This window comes from Lepidochelys kempii, chromosome 3, assembly GCF_965140285.1.
Source record: "Lepidochelys kempii isolate rLepKem1 chromosome 3, rLepKem1.hap1, whole genome shotgun sequence".
NCBI lineage: Eukaryota > Metazoa > Chordata > Testudines > Cheloniidae > Lepidochelys > Lepidochelys kempii.
The window spans coordinates 122,623,272-122,641,754 of NC_136382.1; the positions used below are offsets into that span (position 1 = coordinate 122,623,272).

Genomic DNA, 18,483 nt, shown 5'->3' on the forward strand with positions numbered 1-18,483 from the left:
AATTTTAAAACATTAAAGTTAACAATAAAAAGGTACTTTTAAAGCTTTTCCTGGTTGTTCTTATATGAACATTACTGTCTGATTTCAGAGTAGCAGCCATGTTAGTCTGTATCCGCAAAAAGAGAAGGAGTACTTGTGGCACCTTTGAGACTAAAATTCGTTAGTCTCTAAGGTGCCACAAGTACTCCTTTTCTTATTACTGTCTGAGTCATCATTAAACTGTGGAAGTGTTAACACAAGTAATGTATAAAATGACAACAGTCCATATTTTCAAGTAGTTTTTTTTATAAAGTAAATCACTCAGGTGATTCCTCTGACTAAGGGCAAGTCTACACTACAAAATTAAGTAGACCTAAGTTATGTTGACATACAGTCACTGCAGTAATTAAATCGCTTTTGCATGTCCATGCTATGCACCTTGTGTTGGCAGTGTGCATTCTCACCAGGAGCAGTGCACCGATTTAACTGTAAATGTGGGACAGCTTCTGTAAGGCAGCAACAGTCGATGTAAGCAACACAGTGTCTACTCTGACACTGCATCAACCTAAGTGCTATGCCTCTCACAGAGGTAGAGTTATTAAGTCAGTGTAATGGGGGAGTTACATTGGTGGAAGCTACATTTTAGTGAAGACACTTACAGAGTTAGGTCGATGTAAGCTGCCTGTAGTGTAGACCAAGGCTAATTAGTGTCCTTAAATGGCTCCCAATAGAGTCCCATCAAGTCTTCTGAAGAAAATATTATGGCTGTGAGGAGTTATAGCTTTGGGGAAAGTCAGGGCTGTATAAAGGCCTCTACTGTAGTTGATGCCATTGCAGATAAGAATAGAAAAGTGAAAGGGTGGCTACAGCAGAATTTCAGATTCAAGTCAGAGGCAAATGTTTGTAAGAGCAAGCTAGTTATTCTAATACAGTGTATTATCCGGTTGGGGGGCTTGTCTGCAATGGCAAGTCACTGCGTGGAAAGTCAGGGTCTGAATCTACAGAGCAGCTGTTTGCCACATAGTAATGTCTTGTGTGGATACTGCTAAAATGCATTGAAAGCCAAGCCATATTCCAAGACGTTAGTGCACTGTAGCAATGTCCACAAGTGACATTATTGTGCGGCAAGCTGGTACACTGCAGATTCATATCCTGGATTGCTGCACAGTAACTTGCCATGTAGACAAGCTCAAGTGATTTGATGTGTTCTGTGGATCAATTTCCTTGCAGTGCATTTTTGACTTGTTTATTTTTATATTACATTGAAGGTTTGTAGACACAAGTGATAATGCAGATATTAAAACTGTTTGAAAAGAAGCTTTAAAATGTTCCTTGTTGCTTGATCCCCGTTAACACAAAAATTTTACTAGATCTAAAATGAGCTACTTCCCATGTGGGCTCATAACCTCCACTGAAGTGTTAAATATGGCATTGTATCCTTGTTTACAAATCTACTTCTTGCCTAAAGTTACTATTTTCATTCCCAACTAGATATATATTTCCATGTAGTGAGTGTCATAAAATTAAGTTAATCTATTTTTTAAAAGACAAATGTTAATATTACATTAGTTTGCATTGAACATCTATTGGTTCTAAATATTTTCATAAATAAGATTATCTAATGACTAATGAATGAGTCTGATTACATTTATTTTGGTTTAGTATTAAAAAGGAATTCTATTTATTTGTTAAAATCATATTCAGACATGATTCTGGATAAAGAGTATACAGCAATACGTTTGTAATTATCTACAAGGGGAAATAGGTTGGAAACCATCTGAAAGAGCCGAAGTTAAATGTCAACCTGTGTAAAATGTTGATACTGTAGCTGCAGGCTATTGTGAATATCTTTATTAATTGTATGGCCTAGGAAAAGGCAGTGTGATTCTTTCTTAAAATGTAGATTAGAAGAAGAATTGCCAAATATGTAATTTAGTGCATCTAAAATTATAATCAACTATATTATTGACTCAGAACTTTAAATTGAATTAAGCAAATGTTAATTGCAAAGCTTTTCTTTGATGTTGCTATTCAGTAGTGTTGCTACAACAAGAGAGATGTGACATTCTGTTAGGCTTTAAATGCAACCAAACTGCCTTGCCAACAGAGTATTTCTGATTGTACCTGGAACTCTTGTAAACCTTCTTGTGATTTGTCAAGGTTAAAAATGTCCTTTGTTAAAAAGGTAAACTTCTGTGTTGTGGGATTTCATGCATGAGGAATATTAACTTTTTTTTCATACATATGTTTCTGTCTTATGTCCTTGTAGGAGACTTCTGTGCTGATGTCCGGTGCAGTACTTTCAGTATCTTTGTTAGATTCCAGAAGATATAACTTCCAAAATCATTTTGGCTGCTTACTGCCCACACTGCAATTATTATTTCATTTTAGCACCATTGTTGTGGTTAGGAATGCTATCTAGTAATTTCTCTCATTTCCCACCTCCTTGCCACTGCAATGAGTCATTGTTAGACATTCATAACTCTCATTTTCCTGAAGTTGCATACTGGTCCCTCATGTTTTCACATAGTCTTGATGCACTTCACACGTGTTAAGGCACAACATGGAGTGGGGCGCACCTGTTGGTTTTGAAATCATAAGCAGCTCTTCCATGCCATGATGAATGAGGGCAAATGGGTTTAGATGGCAGGGGGAATGAAGGGATCAGAGAAAAACAGGAGAAGGAAGAAGTGTGGGTATTGTGTAAAGTACAGAGAAGTGGCATTGGGAAGAGAGAAAGTAACAGGGTTGAGCTGAAGATATCATACATGGAGGGAGGGAAGCAAAAGTAGTACACCTGGAAGAAAAAGCATTATCTCTTTGTTTTAAGTTCAGTGAATTTAATATCAAAATAGAACACTTATTTGCAAGTAACAAAAAAAATAAAAAAACTTTATTACAGTATCTGTGTTCAAATGACTGTGACTGTAAACGGTACAAGGTTCAGTGTGTGTGTGTGTAAGTCTTTGCAGTATTGGGATAAAACACTGGGTTTAATGTACAGAAAGATAGATAGAGATACACAGATATCTAACTTCTTTAAAAAGGAAGTGTCCAACTTTCTGGTCAGTTGCACAGCATTAATTGTTCGTTTTGGTTGCTGGGAGGTATGTTTCTTATTCTGGCAGGGTAGCTTTCTCCTGTTGTGATCCCCTGTCTGCAGATCACATATCAAATACGTAGTTTGAAAGAATAATGTGCAGTGTCCTTCTCGAGGCTAGAGCTAGGGTTCATTTTATTATACATCACGCCAACAGTTTGGGTTGTAAATTTACAAGGGAGTCAGCTACTTTTCTGTCCACATAACCCTTACCCCACTCTGTGCTTTCCTTTAGAATGGAATAGTTAATGTACAATAAATACTATTTAGAATAACCCAGTGAAGTGTTCTGTGCTCTTCATATAAGCTCTTAGATTCACAGTGAAACTAGTTTAGAGATGAGACTAATGTTCATTTTGGTTAAAACAATGGTTTTAGCATGCATATGAGCCCAAAATACTGAAACACTTGCAAATGCTGCTTCAGCCATGACTGAATGCACAGTACTGATCAAACTATTTATTTAGCTTACTGCATATATGCATGGCATTTGACGTGCATGCTTTACTTTTTATCATTGTCCAGAAAATTAATATTTCTGGTGCCAAGAGCATCGTATAAAGCAGTAGTGTTGGCATTATTCAGTTTTTAACATTTTGTTTATTTACTGCATAAAAAAGTAATAAATTAACACTTTCCTGTGAAGTTGAAAAAATGAAAATACAGTAACAGTATTTTCATTAGATGCACATCCTGTTACAGCTATTTTTTCATTCCCTTGATTGTTTTTAATGGCTGTTTATATTTTTTAGAAATCTGATGCTGAAAGTTACTAGTATGATTAGTATTACTTTATAAGTGATTTATTTTAAATGAGTTATTTGGGTTTTGTATATACAAAATCAATAAAATATTTTGATGTAAATAGAAGCTGAACTTATGTAATTGATTAATTTGTGGGGGGATCTTTAACAAAATCACAACAGTATTATTTTTAAAAATTTTTCATAACAGGTGTTTTTCTGACATTGTAATAATATCGATGTGTTGACTTTTACCATTTGCAGCTATTCATCGAAACAGTCCTCGTCCTGTGAAGGTACCTCGATGCCACAGTGATCCACCAAATCCCCATCTTATCATCCCAACTCCTGAAGGGTTCAGGTATTCAGCACTTGTCCAGATTCTTAAGTGTCAGCTTTCTCCTCTTTCACTGAAAGTTTGATGTTACTGAAGCTGTTCGTTTAACTCAGGGAACTGAATATAGTTTCTCTAAAAATTTGTTCTGATAAAGCCAATACTTCTGTTTTTGCAAGAGGAAAATCAAGGAGATTTTTAAAAAAGAGTAAAAGAAATCTGTATTTTCAAGGCATGCTTTTGGAGATGATGCATTTTCTCATTTGTTTAATGCTCTTATTGCTGCATGCTTTCCAACTTTAAAGTCATTCTTTGTTTCCTTCTTTACAAAATTGCTTGGGGAAAAGAATATTTTATAATGAGATTCAGTATTTTAAATACTGGTAGTTAACTAGCTTTTTCCCTTCCCCTGAGTGAGTGAGCGAGCGTGTAATGCCTCTGACTTTGCTTCTGTAGTTTAGTTTACATGAGATTTTTCAAAGATAACACCCTTGAATATGGTGGCATTTCTGTATCTTAGTGTTAAATAATTTTTAAACTATATTCACATAATTGTTCCCCATTAAAAGTAGGGCTAAAATATTTTTGAAAAGCTTCCAAACTAATTTTGCCATAGAGCCTTCCACATAAACAAAATAAAGGGCTATATTTTCAAAGGGGATGTTGCCCAGCCTCAGAATATGGATCCACATTTTTTCAAAGCCTGGTATTTACACACACAAATTGGGAGCTATTCTAGAGGTAACTTGAAATGTTGGTCTCTTAACATATTAGGTGATTGTTTGCCCATTGACTACTCTGCTTCTAAAACTTTTGGGACCAAATTTATTTTACCAAAAAAAACCCTTTCCCCCCACATGAATAAACTTTAAAAATCGACACTGTTTTTGATTGTTTCACTATCTTATTTTTAAATTAAATTTTCAACTCCATCCACTTTTTCAACTGTTTCCTGAAGTCTTTCTTCTCATCGCAGCACGCGGAGTGTCCCTTGTGATGTACGGAACCATTGCAGCGCTGCTGTCAGTCGCCCCGCTCCCATCGGTAGCGACTCAGCTCAACCAAAACCTGTCAGCAGTGCAAATGATACCAGGTAGTTCCACTCCGCAACGCAGAAGTCTCATTTCTGTTTACATCACCCATGCAAATTGCTCCCATTAAATACATTCCATTAGATAATTTAAACAGTGAAAGTCCATCCCGTCATGTGCTCTGTTCCAGTGGCTTCTTCATCTGTGTTCGACTTATGTGAAATTATTATACTATAGAAGTGCATGTTTATAAGTCTGCACTGAGATGCACAAGATGGTAATTTGAACATACAGTTTTGACCTTACATATTGGTCAAAAGACTATACATTAATTCATGCAGTAAAAATACTCATGCAGTTAACATATGCCATTCAGTTCCTCAGTAAATTAGCTTTGATAGGTTATTAGTAATTGGTAAATGTTCCACTGCACATGTATTTCTCAAGGAGGTTTTAATATGCAAATTAATCAGTTTATTGTTTACAATTAAACTGTAAGAATTTTTAATATAATACAGAACTGGAAGGAAATTATTTTTAGTGAAGAAAAATACTTGTGAAAGTTTCCTGGTGGCAAATACAGAGTACTACAAATAAGTTTTGTGGGTGGATTTCTACCTGTGGTTTCTTATACCTGTGCAGAATAAGAACACGACCAAAGATGCCTTTCATGTTTCAGAGCAGTGCCATTTTCAAAAAACGTCAATAAATTGCTGGACAAATCTATTCCAGTACCTTCCTATTATCAGGTTTGCAACATTGGTGTCACATTTTAATTTGTCCCCTCACATCTGGCCACTGCCAAATGCTGTTTGTTCCTCCATGGTTTCTAAGTCTGCTTTTTCCTCTGCATCCTGACCACAAAAATCCTTGTTGATGTCTTGGTAATCTCTTGCCTCATCTACCGCAATCTTATCTTTTCTGGCCTCTCCTTACACCCCCGCAGTCCATCCAAATAGTTGCTAAAGTTGTCTTCCTCTCCTATGATTGCTGTCACTTGCTCCTCCTTGCGTTGTGCATCAAGTTTAAACTCCTTGTTCTCATGTTCAAGTGTCATCCTACTCCCTCTCTGTACCTTCCATTCAAGCCCTTCTTATATCCTTTCCATCCCTCTCCCCTCCACTCTTTCCCCTCGTATATTTCTCCCATGTCCATGTTCAGGCTTCTTTCCCCTTGCTTCCTGTGTCTGGTGTAATCACATACGTACTGTCTGCTAATTGACCACACCTTATCCCCACAAAAATCCTGCATTGCTTTGAGTTTAGACCGGCTGTATTACATCATAATTGTGTTTGTGACAGATATAGCAATTTCCTGCAATATCCTGAACAAACCTTATTGAATTAAGTTTAAGTAATTTAGAAGTTCATTTTATTAAAAATGCAAATGTTTGTGTTACTGTGGGATTGTATGTAATGTCCCTAGGGAGGAGACATGACTAATGTAAACCCTGAGAAGTGTTATCAGCTTCAAAGGACTGTTTGAAACATGTGTCAGAATGAACTTCTAAAGTTAAGCAGGTTTCCCAGGAAATCTCTAGTGGGGGGTGACAGCGGATATAACTTCTCCAGTTTTGCAAGAACTTAGCCTTTTGAAGCTTCACCCAGTGGGAAGGGACCTTTATCAGCTAATAAGCTGTTACATGAGGACAAGATCAGAAGCCCAAAGGAGTGACTTACAGATTCATGGGTGTTCTTATTCTGAGCTAAGGTGGTTATGTACATCACAGAAGAACCTCTGGGTGCAGTTTTGAAGGCCTGTTCACCTGCCAGAGCCCTTGTTGGAGTTGGGGTGGTCTCTGGTAAATTTATTAGAATGCATGTAGTTTTTTATTGTTATGTTTTTTCTCTGTAATGCTTTCACTTTAAGAATAAATGTTCTTGCTTGGGAAAAGCTGTGTGGTGGTTTATAACAGTGGATAATTATGCTATTGACAGCCTCTGAAGAGAAAGCAAATCAGGCCTGCTTTGGCAGTCTGACTTGATGGGGAACTCACAGTGAAGGCAGAGAACTGTGTAGCCTGGAAAACACCCCAGTGAGGAGGGAAAGAGACACAGTCTCCGCCCAAGAAATATAAAATGCCTGAAAGTGGTTCCCTTGCTGGATTACAATTACAAAGGGGGATTATTATCTAATTAATGTTGTAAGCCCCTTTTGGCTGAGACCACATCTGCTCCACAGCTCTGAGCACTGTGCCAATACTCAGCAAATAATCTTGGGAGTAGCAATCTCATTAGTGTTCTACTGTTGCCACCTTCCTTATAGTTCAGGGCGGGGGGAAAAATTAGGAAAGGGAACAGTCTGTCAGTGGAACATTCATATAAGGACTGTAACTAACTTCCTGTGTGAGTTGAGTGGGAAAGAAATGAACTTCAATTTTATTTGTTCAGCAATTTTGTTAACTTACATTTTTGTGGTACTAAAATGTTCATCACGGCCATGCTTTGAAATAACATCTGTTAAAAACATGAGACATGCTTTTAATTATAGTGGCTAGTAATTGTGCAGAGGTATGATTATGAGTTCATAAATGAATAGCAGTTATTGTTTAAGACCTCTTAATATTTTGACATTAAGAGGATTTATGCAGTTAGAATACTGTTAATTATACTAGTCAAATGGTGATTATGAAGTCTTAAGATTTCTAAATACCTTATGGATCTCAATTCTTTTATTTGTATGGTCATAGTGCCAAGAGCTCTGTTGTGCTAGTCATCATATGCACCTGGTTCATGCTCTAAAGAGGTTACAAACTCATTTGAAATAAAACGTGACAAGAAAATGTAGCAAACATTAAGAGGCGAAGGGGAGGCAGAAAGAACAGGACAACAGTAATAAGATTGCATGGTTACCTAGATGAACTATGCACGCAGCTTAATTAGTCTGAACTATTTTAAAGTTTGTTATTTTTAATAAGTATTATCCGCTATCTGCAACTGCAACTCAACCAACCATCCTGGTTAGCTGATTTGTTGTAGGTGGCACAGTAGAAGCAGGTTTTGAGATATTTGGAGAGGAATGGATTATGACCTTACAGATCATTTCAGGGGGAGTGTTCCAGGCATAAGGTGGCAGTTCTTTTGACATAAAACTCTAACTAGCATGTCTCCAAAGTATCTTGTGACTTCACGTTCTGTGATTTTTATGCTAAAAGTTTTGATATGCATCCCAAAATGGTCTCTACATGTAGAAGCTGGCTGTACAGTACACTCTGTGTTCACTAAAAGAACAGTCCTGGTCTTTGGAAGAATACTTCTGGATGCTATTTCTGTGTTTATCAAACATTCTCTGTACTTCCATTTTAAGACCGTCATTACAGAAGACCCAGTAGTAGTGATCAGCAGTGCCAAGCACTTTACAGATCCTTTTCATGGTTTACAAACAGAATAAATAACGCATGAACTATACCTTTCATTTAGGAGCTCTAGCAGTTTCAGAAATCAAGAGAGATGTGGTTGAGTAGTATTTGTGGTTTCTAAAAACACATATTGAATCAATCCATTATTTAAATATTCCTCTTATGTTACAGACCACATAAAACAGATTTCCCCTACTCTGCCCCCAGCTCCTTCTGTCCCACTCCTTCAAATTTCCCCTGGAGCGTGTGAGTTACTTGAAGTGGTGCCTGAGCAGCTGCTTTTTGAACAGGCACAACAGAGGGATACAATTTTTGACTATCTTATGCTTTGGTGTGATGTTATACTATTGAATGCAACTGGGACAGACTTGTAATTCATGTGTGATGGCGAACCCATGTATTGTGGTATCTGTAACAGTTACCGTGTGTGTGTTTCTTGTTTTCATTTTTTTAAACAGATTAAAAACGAAAGAATTAAAATGTTTGTCAAACTACAAAAGAATCGAATGATCAACAATAGTTGATGGAAGGAAAAGAAATAAGAAATATACATTTCAAAGAACTGGGACTTCACTTCTTAAGAGCATCCACATATATATTTCGGCCAATAATATTAGAACGTTGGAATGGTTGCAGTGTGGTACAGAAATCTATGTATTCTGTTCATTAAAGAAATAATTCCCTAGAAGTTTGCATGCTGTTCTTGGAGTCATCTACTTTGCCACTCGTTTGGGAGTTGGAAATAACAAACTGCCGTGTTTTCTTCTACAACAGAGGCAGTGAATTCTGATGTGCACGATCTGTATTTTTAAGTTGAACTCCGATCGCCCATGAACTAAATAAATAGTATTTAAAAACTAACTATGGAAACGGGAAATCTGTAGTAGCATTGAAGAGAATTGTCATTCAAGAATGACTATAAAGTTCTGTGCACAGCGTAATCCACTTAAAGTGAACTTCAGTTTGTAATGAAGTAGAATGAATGTCCCAAACATTTCCAACTCAGTCTGCTGTCTTAATTATAGTTATCCTCATTTATAGTGACGTTATTCTATGGGGAAAAAAACCCTCTTCACTAAGGAAGGTTCTATTGTATTTAAGAGGATGGAGGCCTAGCCACTGGAATAGCGTAGAAACAAAGCTTTAATCTGTTCTAAACATTTGCATTAGGTGCATACAATTTATAGAATGAGAACTTTCTAAACCAGTTGCACTAAGCAATGTGTGGTGCACAAATGCTACCATAGTTCATTCAAGGCTGTTCTTAAAATACTCTTTTTTTATGTAATTTGAAAATTAAATGCAAAGCAATTTTAATCTATTAGTTTATATTGAGCTTTTTGACAGTTTGGGGCTGTGCTATTTCTATACTAATTTTTCCAATTTAGTTGTTGAATGTCCAAGGTCGGAGAAGGTTGTGGTTGGTCATTTTGTATTTACCCAGACCTAGTATTTGAGCAGATTTCCTTCAGTCTTTCTCACTGTTTCTTTACCTGTTTAATAATTTGCATATACAGAGGCTCATAATTAATTTGTGCAAGGTAGGGTTCCTGTTTTGTCTTCCGGCAGTATTTATCTTTTAAATAGGACTCTGAGCGGAATATAGCTCTGAAGTTCTTTGAGCTTGATCTGGTAAGGTATTGAACCCCTGTAGATCCCATTTTAATCAATAGGAGTTTCAGGTGCTTAACGCTACATAAGATCCAACCTTTAGGTTGGTGGATTGGGACAGTTTCTCCATCCAGGATTTAGATAATGTCACGGAGAGAACAGGAAAGAAAATGCTGAAGATACACAGTACTTCAGTTTACTTCCCAAGAACTGGTTTTGCCTTTGTGTGGTTTTCATTAATGGGATCACACTTGCCTCCTAAGCTTTAGAGGTTCTGTCACTTCAGAAGTGCAGTTAAATTGCTAATTAGGACGGTGGCTGTTTTTTAACAGGGGTTCCAGTGTCCCTGAAAATGATCGACTGGCTTCAATAGCAGCTGAGTTGCAGTTTAGGTCCCTGAGCCGTCACTCAAGTCCCACTGAGGATCGAGAAGGTGATTATTTCGATAACAGATTGTGATCTGGATCTGCAAATGATTAATGTGATTAATGAACGTATTGTCTCTCTCCTGACCCAGGTCCATAGAATTCCTTTATCAACTCTTTATTTCTAAACAGGTCTTTACTGTGTTAGATTTAAATTAATGACCAAATTTTCAAATTAGGCTGCCTACGTTTTCCCAAATATGTATGTGTGGGCTTTTTTTTTGTATGTAGCTTGTTTGGCTTTTTTAATAAACCCGTGGGGTGTTCCACTACAGCAGGGTGGGCAAATATTTTGGCCCGAGGGCCACATCGAGGAATAGGAATTGTATGGTGGGTCATGAATGCTCACAAAATTGGGGTTGGAGTGCGGGAGGGGTCCAGGCTCTGGGGTGGGGCTGGGGATAAGGATTGTAGGGTGTAGGAGGGTGCTCTGGGCTGGGACCGAGGGGGTTTGGAGGGTAGGAGGGGGATCAGGGCTGGGGTTGGGGCGTGGGGAGAGGTTCAGGAGTTCAGGCTCCGAGCGGCGCTTACCTCATGCGGCTCCTAGAAGCAATGGCATGTCCCTTCTCTGGCTCCTACATGGAGGCACAGCCAGGCGGCTCTGCACGCTGCCCCGCCTGCAGGCACCACCCATTGGAGTGCCAGAGGGGGCCATTGGAGTGCACAGGAGCCAGAGTGGAGCCATGCCGCGGCTTCTGGGAGCTGCTTGGTGCGGATTCCGGGAGCTGCCTGGTGCAGCCCCTGCGCCCCAGACAGAGTGCAGGAGCAGGGCCCAGCCGTGTGGTGCGGCCCCCAACCCAGTGCCCCGGCCAGAGTGGTGCGGCTTGCGGGCCATAGTTTGCCCACTCCTGCACTACAGCATTCAAAATGAGATTGATACCATAGTGACATTTTGTTGGAATATCCCCTGTATCAGTGACTAGATCTACTCTTCTCGCACACCTTCTCAGCACAGTAACCTGGCTGTGAGGTGAGGATTTCTCAGGCTGTGGATCAGAAGCAAAGACTGTAGCTGCTATTGCAGCATCAGTGTTACAGGTAAGTCCCCAGAGCCAGTACTTGCACCCATCACTAGTGGGGAGAAATGACTGGATCCACATGTTGGTAGATTGATTGATCTGGGCCTCTCCTCCTCCTCAGGAGGTTTCTCTGACCCCTCATATTCTTAGGCATATAAGTGAAATATATTTAAACAACTTCCTTAGAAAATAAACTTGTTCATTAAGAAGTTTCATTTTATATTTTGTATGACGGACAATGGACTTCTCCAGTATTTCAGCCATCACTTATGACTGGAGTTTGAGTATAGTAGATTGTGTTGTCTGTTTCCAAATTGGAAGAAACGTTTAACAAACAATTGAACTTTTAAAGAATATTTTTTGATTTGCTTGGTTTGCCTGATCATTGCCTTTTACCTGTGCCTGATTTTGAAGGGGAGACTAACTAGGTTGGATTGACTATTTATAAACAATTTTGCAATGCAAAGTCACTTTTTATGTATACAGATGCTGAATTTCTGCCGTGTGTTATATATAACTATTTCTAAAGATACTAAATTGTCTTAAAGTTCAAAGAATGTAACTAGATGTAGTGTTGCCTCAAATACCATAACGAAGATCAGTGTGAGTTGTTAAATTATCAGGTGTTTTAATCCTGAAATGTAAAATGTAAGATTTTGTTGTTGAATATGGCAACACTGTTAATAACTTAAAAGTAGTATGAAAACAAACAATTTTTAGGCAATATAATATAATTTCTCACATTACTGTTTTTACAGAACCATTGTATCCTAAAGGAGACTTGAGTGGATCAGCCCGAAGGAGTTGGGAGCTTCGAACTCTCATCAATCAGACCAAAGGTAAGAGAGAAAGGAACACTACATAATGCAGTATATTTCAAGCTTAGCTAAGTCTGTATATTTAAAAAAAAAATCCTTAATGTTGTATTTCAGAAAAATACTCATTTCTGATATCAGAGGAGTTTAAAAAAAGAACAGTATGTCGTCTTTGAGGCATTATCTACTGTTCTTGATATACAAAATTAATATTAATAGTTGCCAACATACTTATTATCATCAGTTGATAGAAGACATTTTTGAGAAGTTGAGTTTACATGAAATCTCTAGATCTAGAGGTTCATAAAGAAGTTAGAGGTTCACACAAAACTTCAGAATTATTTAAACTTGAGAAAAGTTCTCAAATCTACATGAAGTAAAATCTTAAACTTCTTCCTTCCCCTGTTTCATTATGGTAATGAACTCAACTGTATTAATATCCAAACTAATGATCAGTGCTTTAATTAAAGGCTAAACGAAGATAAATCATATTGTAAGTTTATTACTTCAGTGCAGCTATCTTCTTTGAATTATGTTGGTGGGAATTAAAATTATGTTAGTGGGAATTAAAAATAGTTCAGTATTTTCATCTAAGTTGCAAAGTAAGAAGTTTCATATGAAACCGGAACATATATCTTCTGCTTTCCTTAGTTCCAGCTTCCTTATTGTTTGAACTTCTGTTAAGAAAATAGTTGCATTGTACATCATAACACTTGTTCAACGTGGTCTCATCATAATACAGTAGTGGCAAAGGAGTAGACATGCCATTCAAACGTAGGGGTGTAGGTCTCTGAATCAATGAATTTGTGCACTGCTTTTTTTAGACACCGCTTCCAAGCAAGGACCTATTGATGCTGTTCAGAAGTCTGTCCGATTGTTTGAAGAAAAGAGATACAGAGAAATGAGGCGAAAGAACATAATTGGCCAAGTCTGTGATACCCCCAAATCTTATGATAATATCATGCATGTAGGTCTAAGGAAGGTGACCTTCAAGTGGCAGAGAGGAAACAAAATTGGTAAGTCTGTAATGGACTTGTCATGTAGCTTAAATTACTGTATTCAGACCTTGTTTCACCTTAAGATTTACATTTGAAATCTTGCATCTTGGTGTAGATATTAAAGTTTGTTTTACTACACAAGGAAGATTTACAGAATATTAAACACAGAATACTATTGGAACTAGCATTTCCTATATAGCATTTACTGCGATATCGTCACTGGTCAAGTAGTTAGAAACAAAAATTGATATGTGACATGAATTAATTCAGTAGCATGTGCTGAACAGCTTCATTTTGTGCTTGATCCTGCAATCTCTGAACATGTGACATCCTCAGGGCCATACAGGTAGTATATATATATTGTGTGGGTGCGGCCCACATAACTCATAAAGAGCTGCATATGTGGCCCACAATGATAAAATGCGTTGAGAGCCACTGTTGTAGGGTATTCTGCACATGGAAAGATTGCGAGGTTAAGTGCAACACATGTTGGCACTAACTTCAGTAGACTAGTTTCACTTACTGATGTAGTCGCTATTGGCCACACTTGAGAGAGATGATTATTTCCCCACTGATTCTGACTGTATATGTCTCAGACTATTACTGCATAATCATGAGAAGGTTCTACTCCCGATAAAGCATAGAGTTAATATGCGTATCTTTTAATCAACTTGAACATAGGATTATAATTGCTTTATTATGTTGAACAAGCATTACAAGTTGAAATATTTTTGAAATAAAAAAGGAAATCAAGGAAGAAAATCTGCCAGGCTGAGAAGTGTGTTTGAGCTGTTAATTGTTTTTATTGTACTTCTATAGGTGAAGGCCAGTATGGGAAAGTCTATACGTGTATCAGTGTTGACACTGGTGAACTGATGGCCATGAAAGAAGTGAGTACATTACCTACAAGTGCCACTGCTATTTAATTTTAATGATGCATATGCTGTTTCTATAACCATGTATGCATAAGTTTAGTTGGCAGGTCTCCTTGTCAGTGCATTGTTGACAGATGGGTAGAGCAGAGGAAATGGGAAGGAGAGTTCCTACTTCAGATAGGCTGTCATAGAACTTTTCTGTAAAGTCCAGGTTAGTCCTAAATTATCAGTATATACATAAGTAAATCTATGTATGAATTGAAACCTTCTGTCTGTTTTGTATTACATTTTGCTTGATAAGATATTTACCAGTCTTTTTAGTTTTTTTGCATTCATCCTTATACTTACATTTGGAAGGTTGCCTTGGTGTGACTGGCTTCCAGCAATTCCGCTGACAGCCACATGACACTAATGAAATTACAGGTTTGGGGCCAAATTCTGTCCCCAGATTTACATGTACAATGCTGTTGTCGAACATTTGTATAAAAGGGTGGAATTAGGCCCTGTTTCTATTGTTCCTATTCCAGTATTCATCCACTGAGCTTGTAACACTGACTCCCAGAAGTTCACCCTGATGTTGTTTAAGAGGAGGTTATCTTTTTCCCATCAGGAGCTCTCCCTGTCCCTCTTAGCCTTAGGTGTAATTATTTAATTTTTCTAGATATCAACTGATATATTCATTCAAGAGAGTGCATTGAGCAAAGACTACAGTTAGTGCAAGAGAGACTCACGCTTGCTGATGGACCTCACATTGATGGGTTAAATATTTAGTACCGGTATATTATTTTCCTTATGCTGTTTTCTAGCACTTAGAATCTTATTCCTCACCAATTGTTTTCAAAATATTCATTCCTCATTGGGGATTTATGTACAAGCTATGTTTGAACTTTTCAGTACAGAGTCTCCTTGAGTATAAAAAAGGTTCAGAGGTTTTTTTGGTTTTGTTTTTTTAATACTGATTGAAAAACAATGTTTTTTCCGTCTATGTGTTTCTTCAGACTTTAAAAAAGAAAGCCTTTCTGAGTAAAGGAGAAACTTTTGAAACTTCAGTCCAAAATATATTATTAGCAAAGCTTCATAAACCACTGAAATAAGGGTTAGAATAGATATCTCAAATATCACTAACATCAGCAAAAATGATGGGGAGTGCTTGTTTACAAATACACATCGTACCTTCATAATTTTGAAACTTGAGAGAAGTATTTGACAAAGAAAAGTATATGAACTTTCTTTGTCACTGTTATTACCTTTTTATAATTAAGTTTATCACTGTTTACCAAAGTATGAAACCTCATGTTCTGAAATTGTTATACGGAAGCAACCAATCATAATGTCCTTGCAACACTATGTACCTTTACTTTTTCTTAAGGTTGTCACTAACTTGGTGTATTAAGTTTTTTCTGATCTCTGACCACACAATAAAAGTAATTTTTACTAAGCGTTTTGTTTGACTTAGTCATATGTTGACTAGGAAAAGAGGAAATCACTTTTTCAGAAGAAATTTTTTTGCTAATTTGTATTAGCAAAAAAAAAAAGAAAAATCCATGACAAGGCATCATTGGGATATTAATGAAAACTGCTCTTTTAGTCAAAGCCTCCTGACTCTGTGCCTCCTTCCATTCCACATCTTACTCTTGGAAAAGCCTCAGCTAAACTGTGCACATGAATCACACCTGGAGTTGCAGCTAACAAGAGATGTTAAGAGTAACAAGAAGGGTTTCTTGAGGTATGTTAGCAACAAGAAGAAAGTCAAGGAAAGTGTTAATTCCTTACTGAATGAGGGAGGCAACCTAGTGACAGAGGATGTGGAAAAAGCTAATGTACTCTATGGTTTTTTTGCCTCTGTCTTCATGAACAAGGTCAGCTCCCAGACTGCTGCACTGGGCAGCACGGGGAGGAGGTGACCAGCCCTCTGTGAAGGCAGAAGTGGTTCGGGACTATTTAGAAAAGCTGGACGAGCACAAGTCCATGGGGCTGGATGTGCTGCATCCGAGAGTGCTAAAGGAGTTGCCGGATGTGATTGCAGAGCCATTGGCCCTTATCTTTGAAAAGTCATGGCAATGGGGGGAAGTCCCGGACGATTGGAAAAAGGCTAATGTAGTGCCCATCTATAAAAAAGGGAAGAAGGAGGATCCTGGGAACTACAGGCCAGTCAGCCTCACCTCAGTCCCTGGAAAAATCATGGAGCAGGTCCTCAAGGAATCAATTCTGAAGCACTTAGAGGAGAGGAAAGTGATCAGGAACAGTCAGCATGGATTCACCAAGGGCAAGTCATGCCTGACTAATCTAATTGCCTACTATGACAAGATAACTGGCTCTGTGGATGAGGGGAAAGCAGTGGACGTGTTGTTCCTTGACTTTAGCAAAGCTTTTGGCACGGTCTCCCACAGTATTCTTGCCAGCAAGTTAAAGTAGTATGGGCTGGATGAATGGATTATAAGGAAGATAGAAAGTTGGCTAGATTGTCGGGCTCACTGGGTAGTGATCAATGGCTCCATGTCTAGTTGGCAGCCGGTATCAAGTGGAGTGCCCCAAGGGTTGGTCCTGGGGCCGGTTTTGTTCAATATCTTCATAAATGATCTGGAGGATGGTGTGGATTGCACCCTCAGCAAGTTTGCGGATGACACTAAACTGGGAGGAGAGGTAGATACGCTGGAGGGTAGGGATAGGATACAGAGGGACTTAAACAAATTGGAGGATTGGGCCAAAAGAAATCTGATGAGGTTCAACAAGGACAAGTGCAGAGTCCTGCACTTAGGACGGAAGAATCCAATGCACCGCTACAGACTAGGGACCGAATGGCTCGGCAGCAGTTCTGCAGAAAAGGACCTAGGGGTTATAGTGGACGGGAAGCTGGATATGAGTCAACAGTGTGCTCTTGTTGCCAAGAAGGCCAATGGCATTTTGGGATGTGTAGGTAGGGGCATTGCCAGCAGATCGAGGGACGTGATCGTTCCCCTCTATTCGACACTGGTGAGGCCTCATCTGGAATACTGTGTCCAGTTTTGGGCCCCACACTACAAGAAGGATGTGGAAAAATTGGAGAGAGTCCAGCGGAGGGCAACAAAAATGATTAGGGGCCTGGAACACATGACTTATGAGGAGAGGCTGAGGGAACTGGGATTGTTTAGTCTGCAGAAGAGAAGAATGAGGGGGGATTTGATAGCTGCTTTCAGCTACTTGAAAGGGGGTTCCAAAGAGGATGGATCTAGACTGTTCTCAGTGGTAGCTGATGACAGAACAAGGAGTAATGGTCTCAAGTTGCAGTGGGGGAGATTTAGGTTGGATATTAGGAAAAACTTTTTCACTAGGAGGGTGGTGAAACACTGGAATGCGTTACCTAGGGAGGTGGTGGAATCTCCTTCCTTTGAGGTTTTTAAGGTCAGGCTTGAGAAAGCCCTGGCTGGGATGATTTAGTTGGGGATTGGTCCTGCTTTGAGGAAGAGGTTGGACTAGATGACCTCCTGAGGTCCCTTCGAACCCTGATATTCTATGATATGAAGGAAACTCCTCTTCCAAATCCCTCTTGGCAGCCTGCTTCTTCATGAAGCCTTTGTACACTGATCTCGCCGGTGTTGTTTCAAGGCCTTCTTGTATTTAACCTGTTGTGTTCTAGATCATATCTGTCTGAGTCAGGTTGCAAGCTCCTTAGAGCAAAGGTCTTGGGTTTTTTTTTGTTGGTTTTTTTAAGTGACAACACCCTATTCCAATAGATGTCTATAAATCATCATATCCCCAAATCTTTTCCCAGAAATATCAAAAGACGTCTGTAGATGGCTTCTTAGCTATTCCTCTCTTGGTTGTTTTTCTATTTCACACTTACGTTAATAGCAGCAATAATGAAAAATAATCACTTTTGCAGATAAGATTTCAACCGAACGATCACAAAACCATCAAAGAAACTGCAGATGAACTGAAAATTTTTGAAGGGATCAAGCACCCTAATCTGGTTCGTTACTTTGGTGTGGAGCTCCACAGGGTAAGCAAACGTTCATCACTGGATTTTCATAAGTTAGGAGAGAACCTTTAAGAGTTCAGAAATGGAGTCGTGTGTTCTACACCACAAGTTATCTCATTTCTGAGAACTGTAATTTTGCCTAATTATCCAGGAAATCTCTATGAACTGCATCATTTCTGTCTTCCCTGACTCTAGAATTCTTCCTGAAACGTAAGTTGTAGAAAGCTGTTAGACATC

General features: G+C 38.5%; 1 protein-coding gene across 5 annotated transcripts in view; it reads left to right on the forward strand.

Moving 5' to 3' along the window:
* Positions 1-18,483, forward strand: part of MAP3K4 (mitogen-activated protein kinase kinase kinase 4) — a 144,594-nt gene that overhangs the window by 104,132 nt on the left and 21,979 nt on the right. For 3 of the 5 annotated variants that reach the window (XM_078852214.1, XM_073337845.2, XM_073337846.2), the window contains 7 exons: positions 4,087-4,183; positions 5,133-5,249; positions 10,489-10,589; positions 12,359-12,439; positions 13,240-13,431; positions 14,233-14,303; positions 18,151-18,267. In XM_078852214.1, the coding sequence (XP_078708340.1) occupies positions 4,087-4,183; positions 5,133-5,249; positions 10,489-10,589; positions 12,359-12,439; positions 13,240-13,431; positions 14,233-14,303; positions 18,151-18,267 (776 nt within the window). The remainder of the gene's footprint in view (positions 1-4,086; positions 4,184-5,132; positions 5,250-10,488; positions 10,590-12,358; positions 12,440-13,239; positions 13,432-14,232; positions 14,304-18,150; positions 18,268-18,483) is intronic. The other 2 variants (XM_073337847.2, XM_073337848.2) reach the window with 1 other exon arrangement.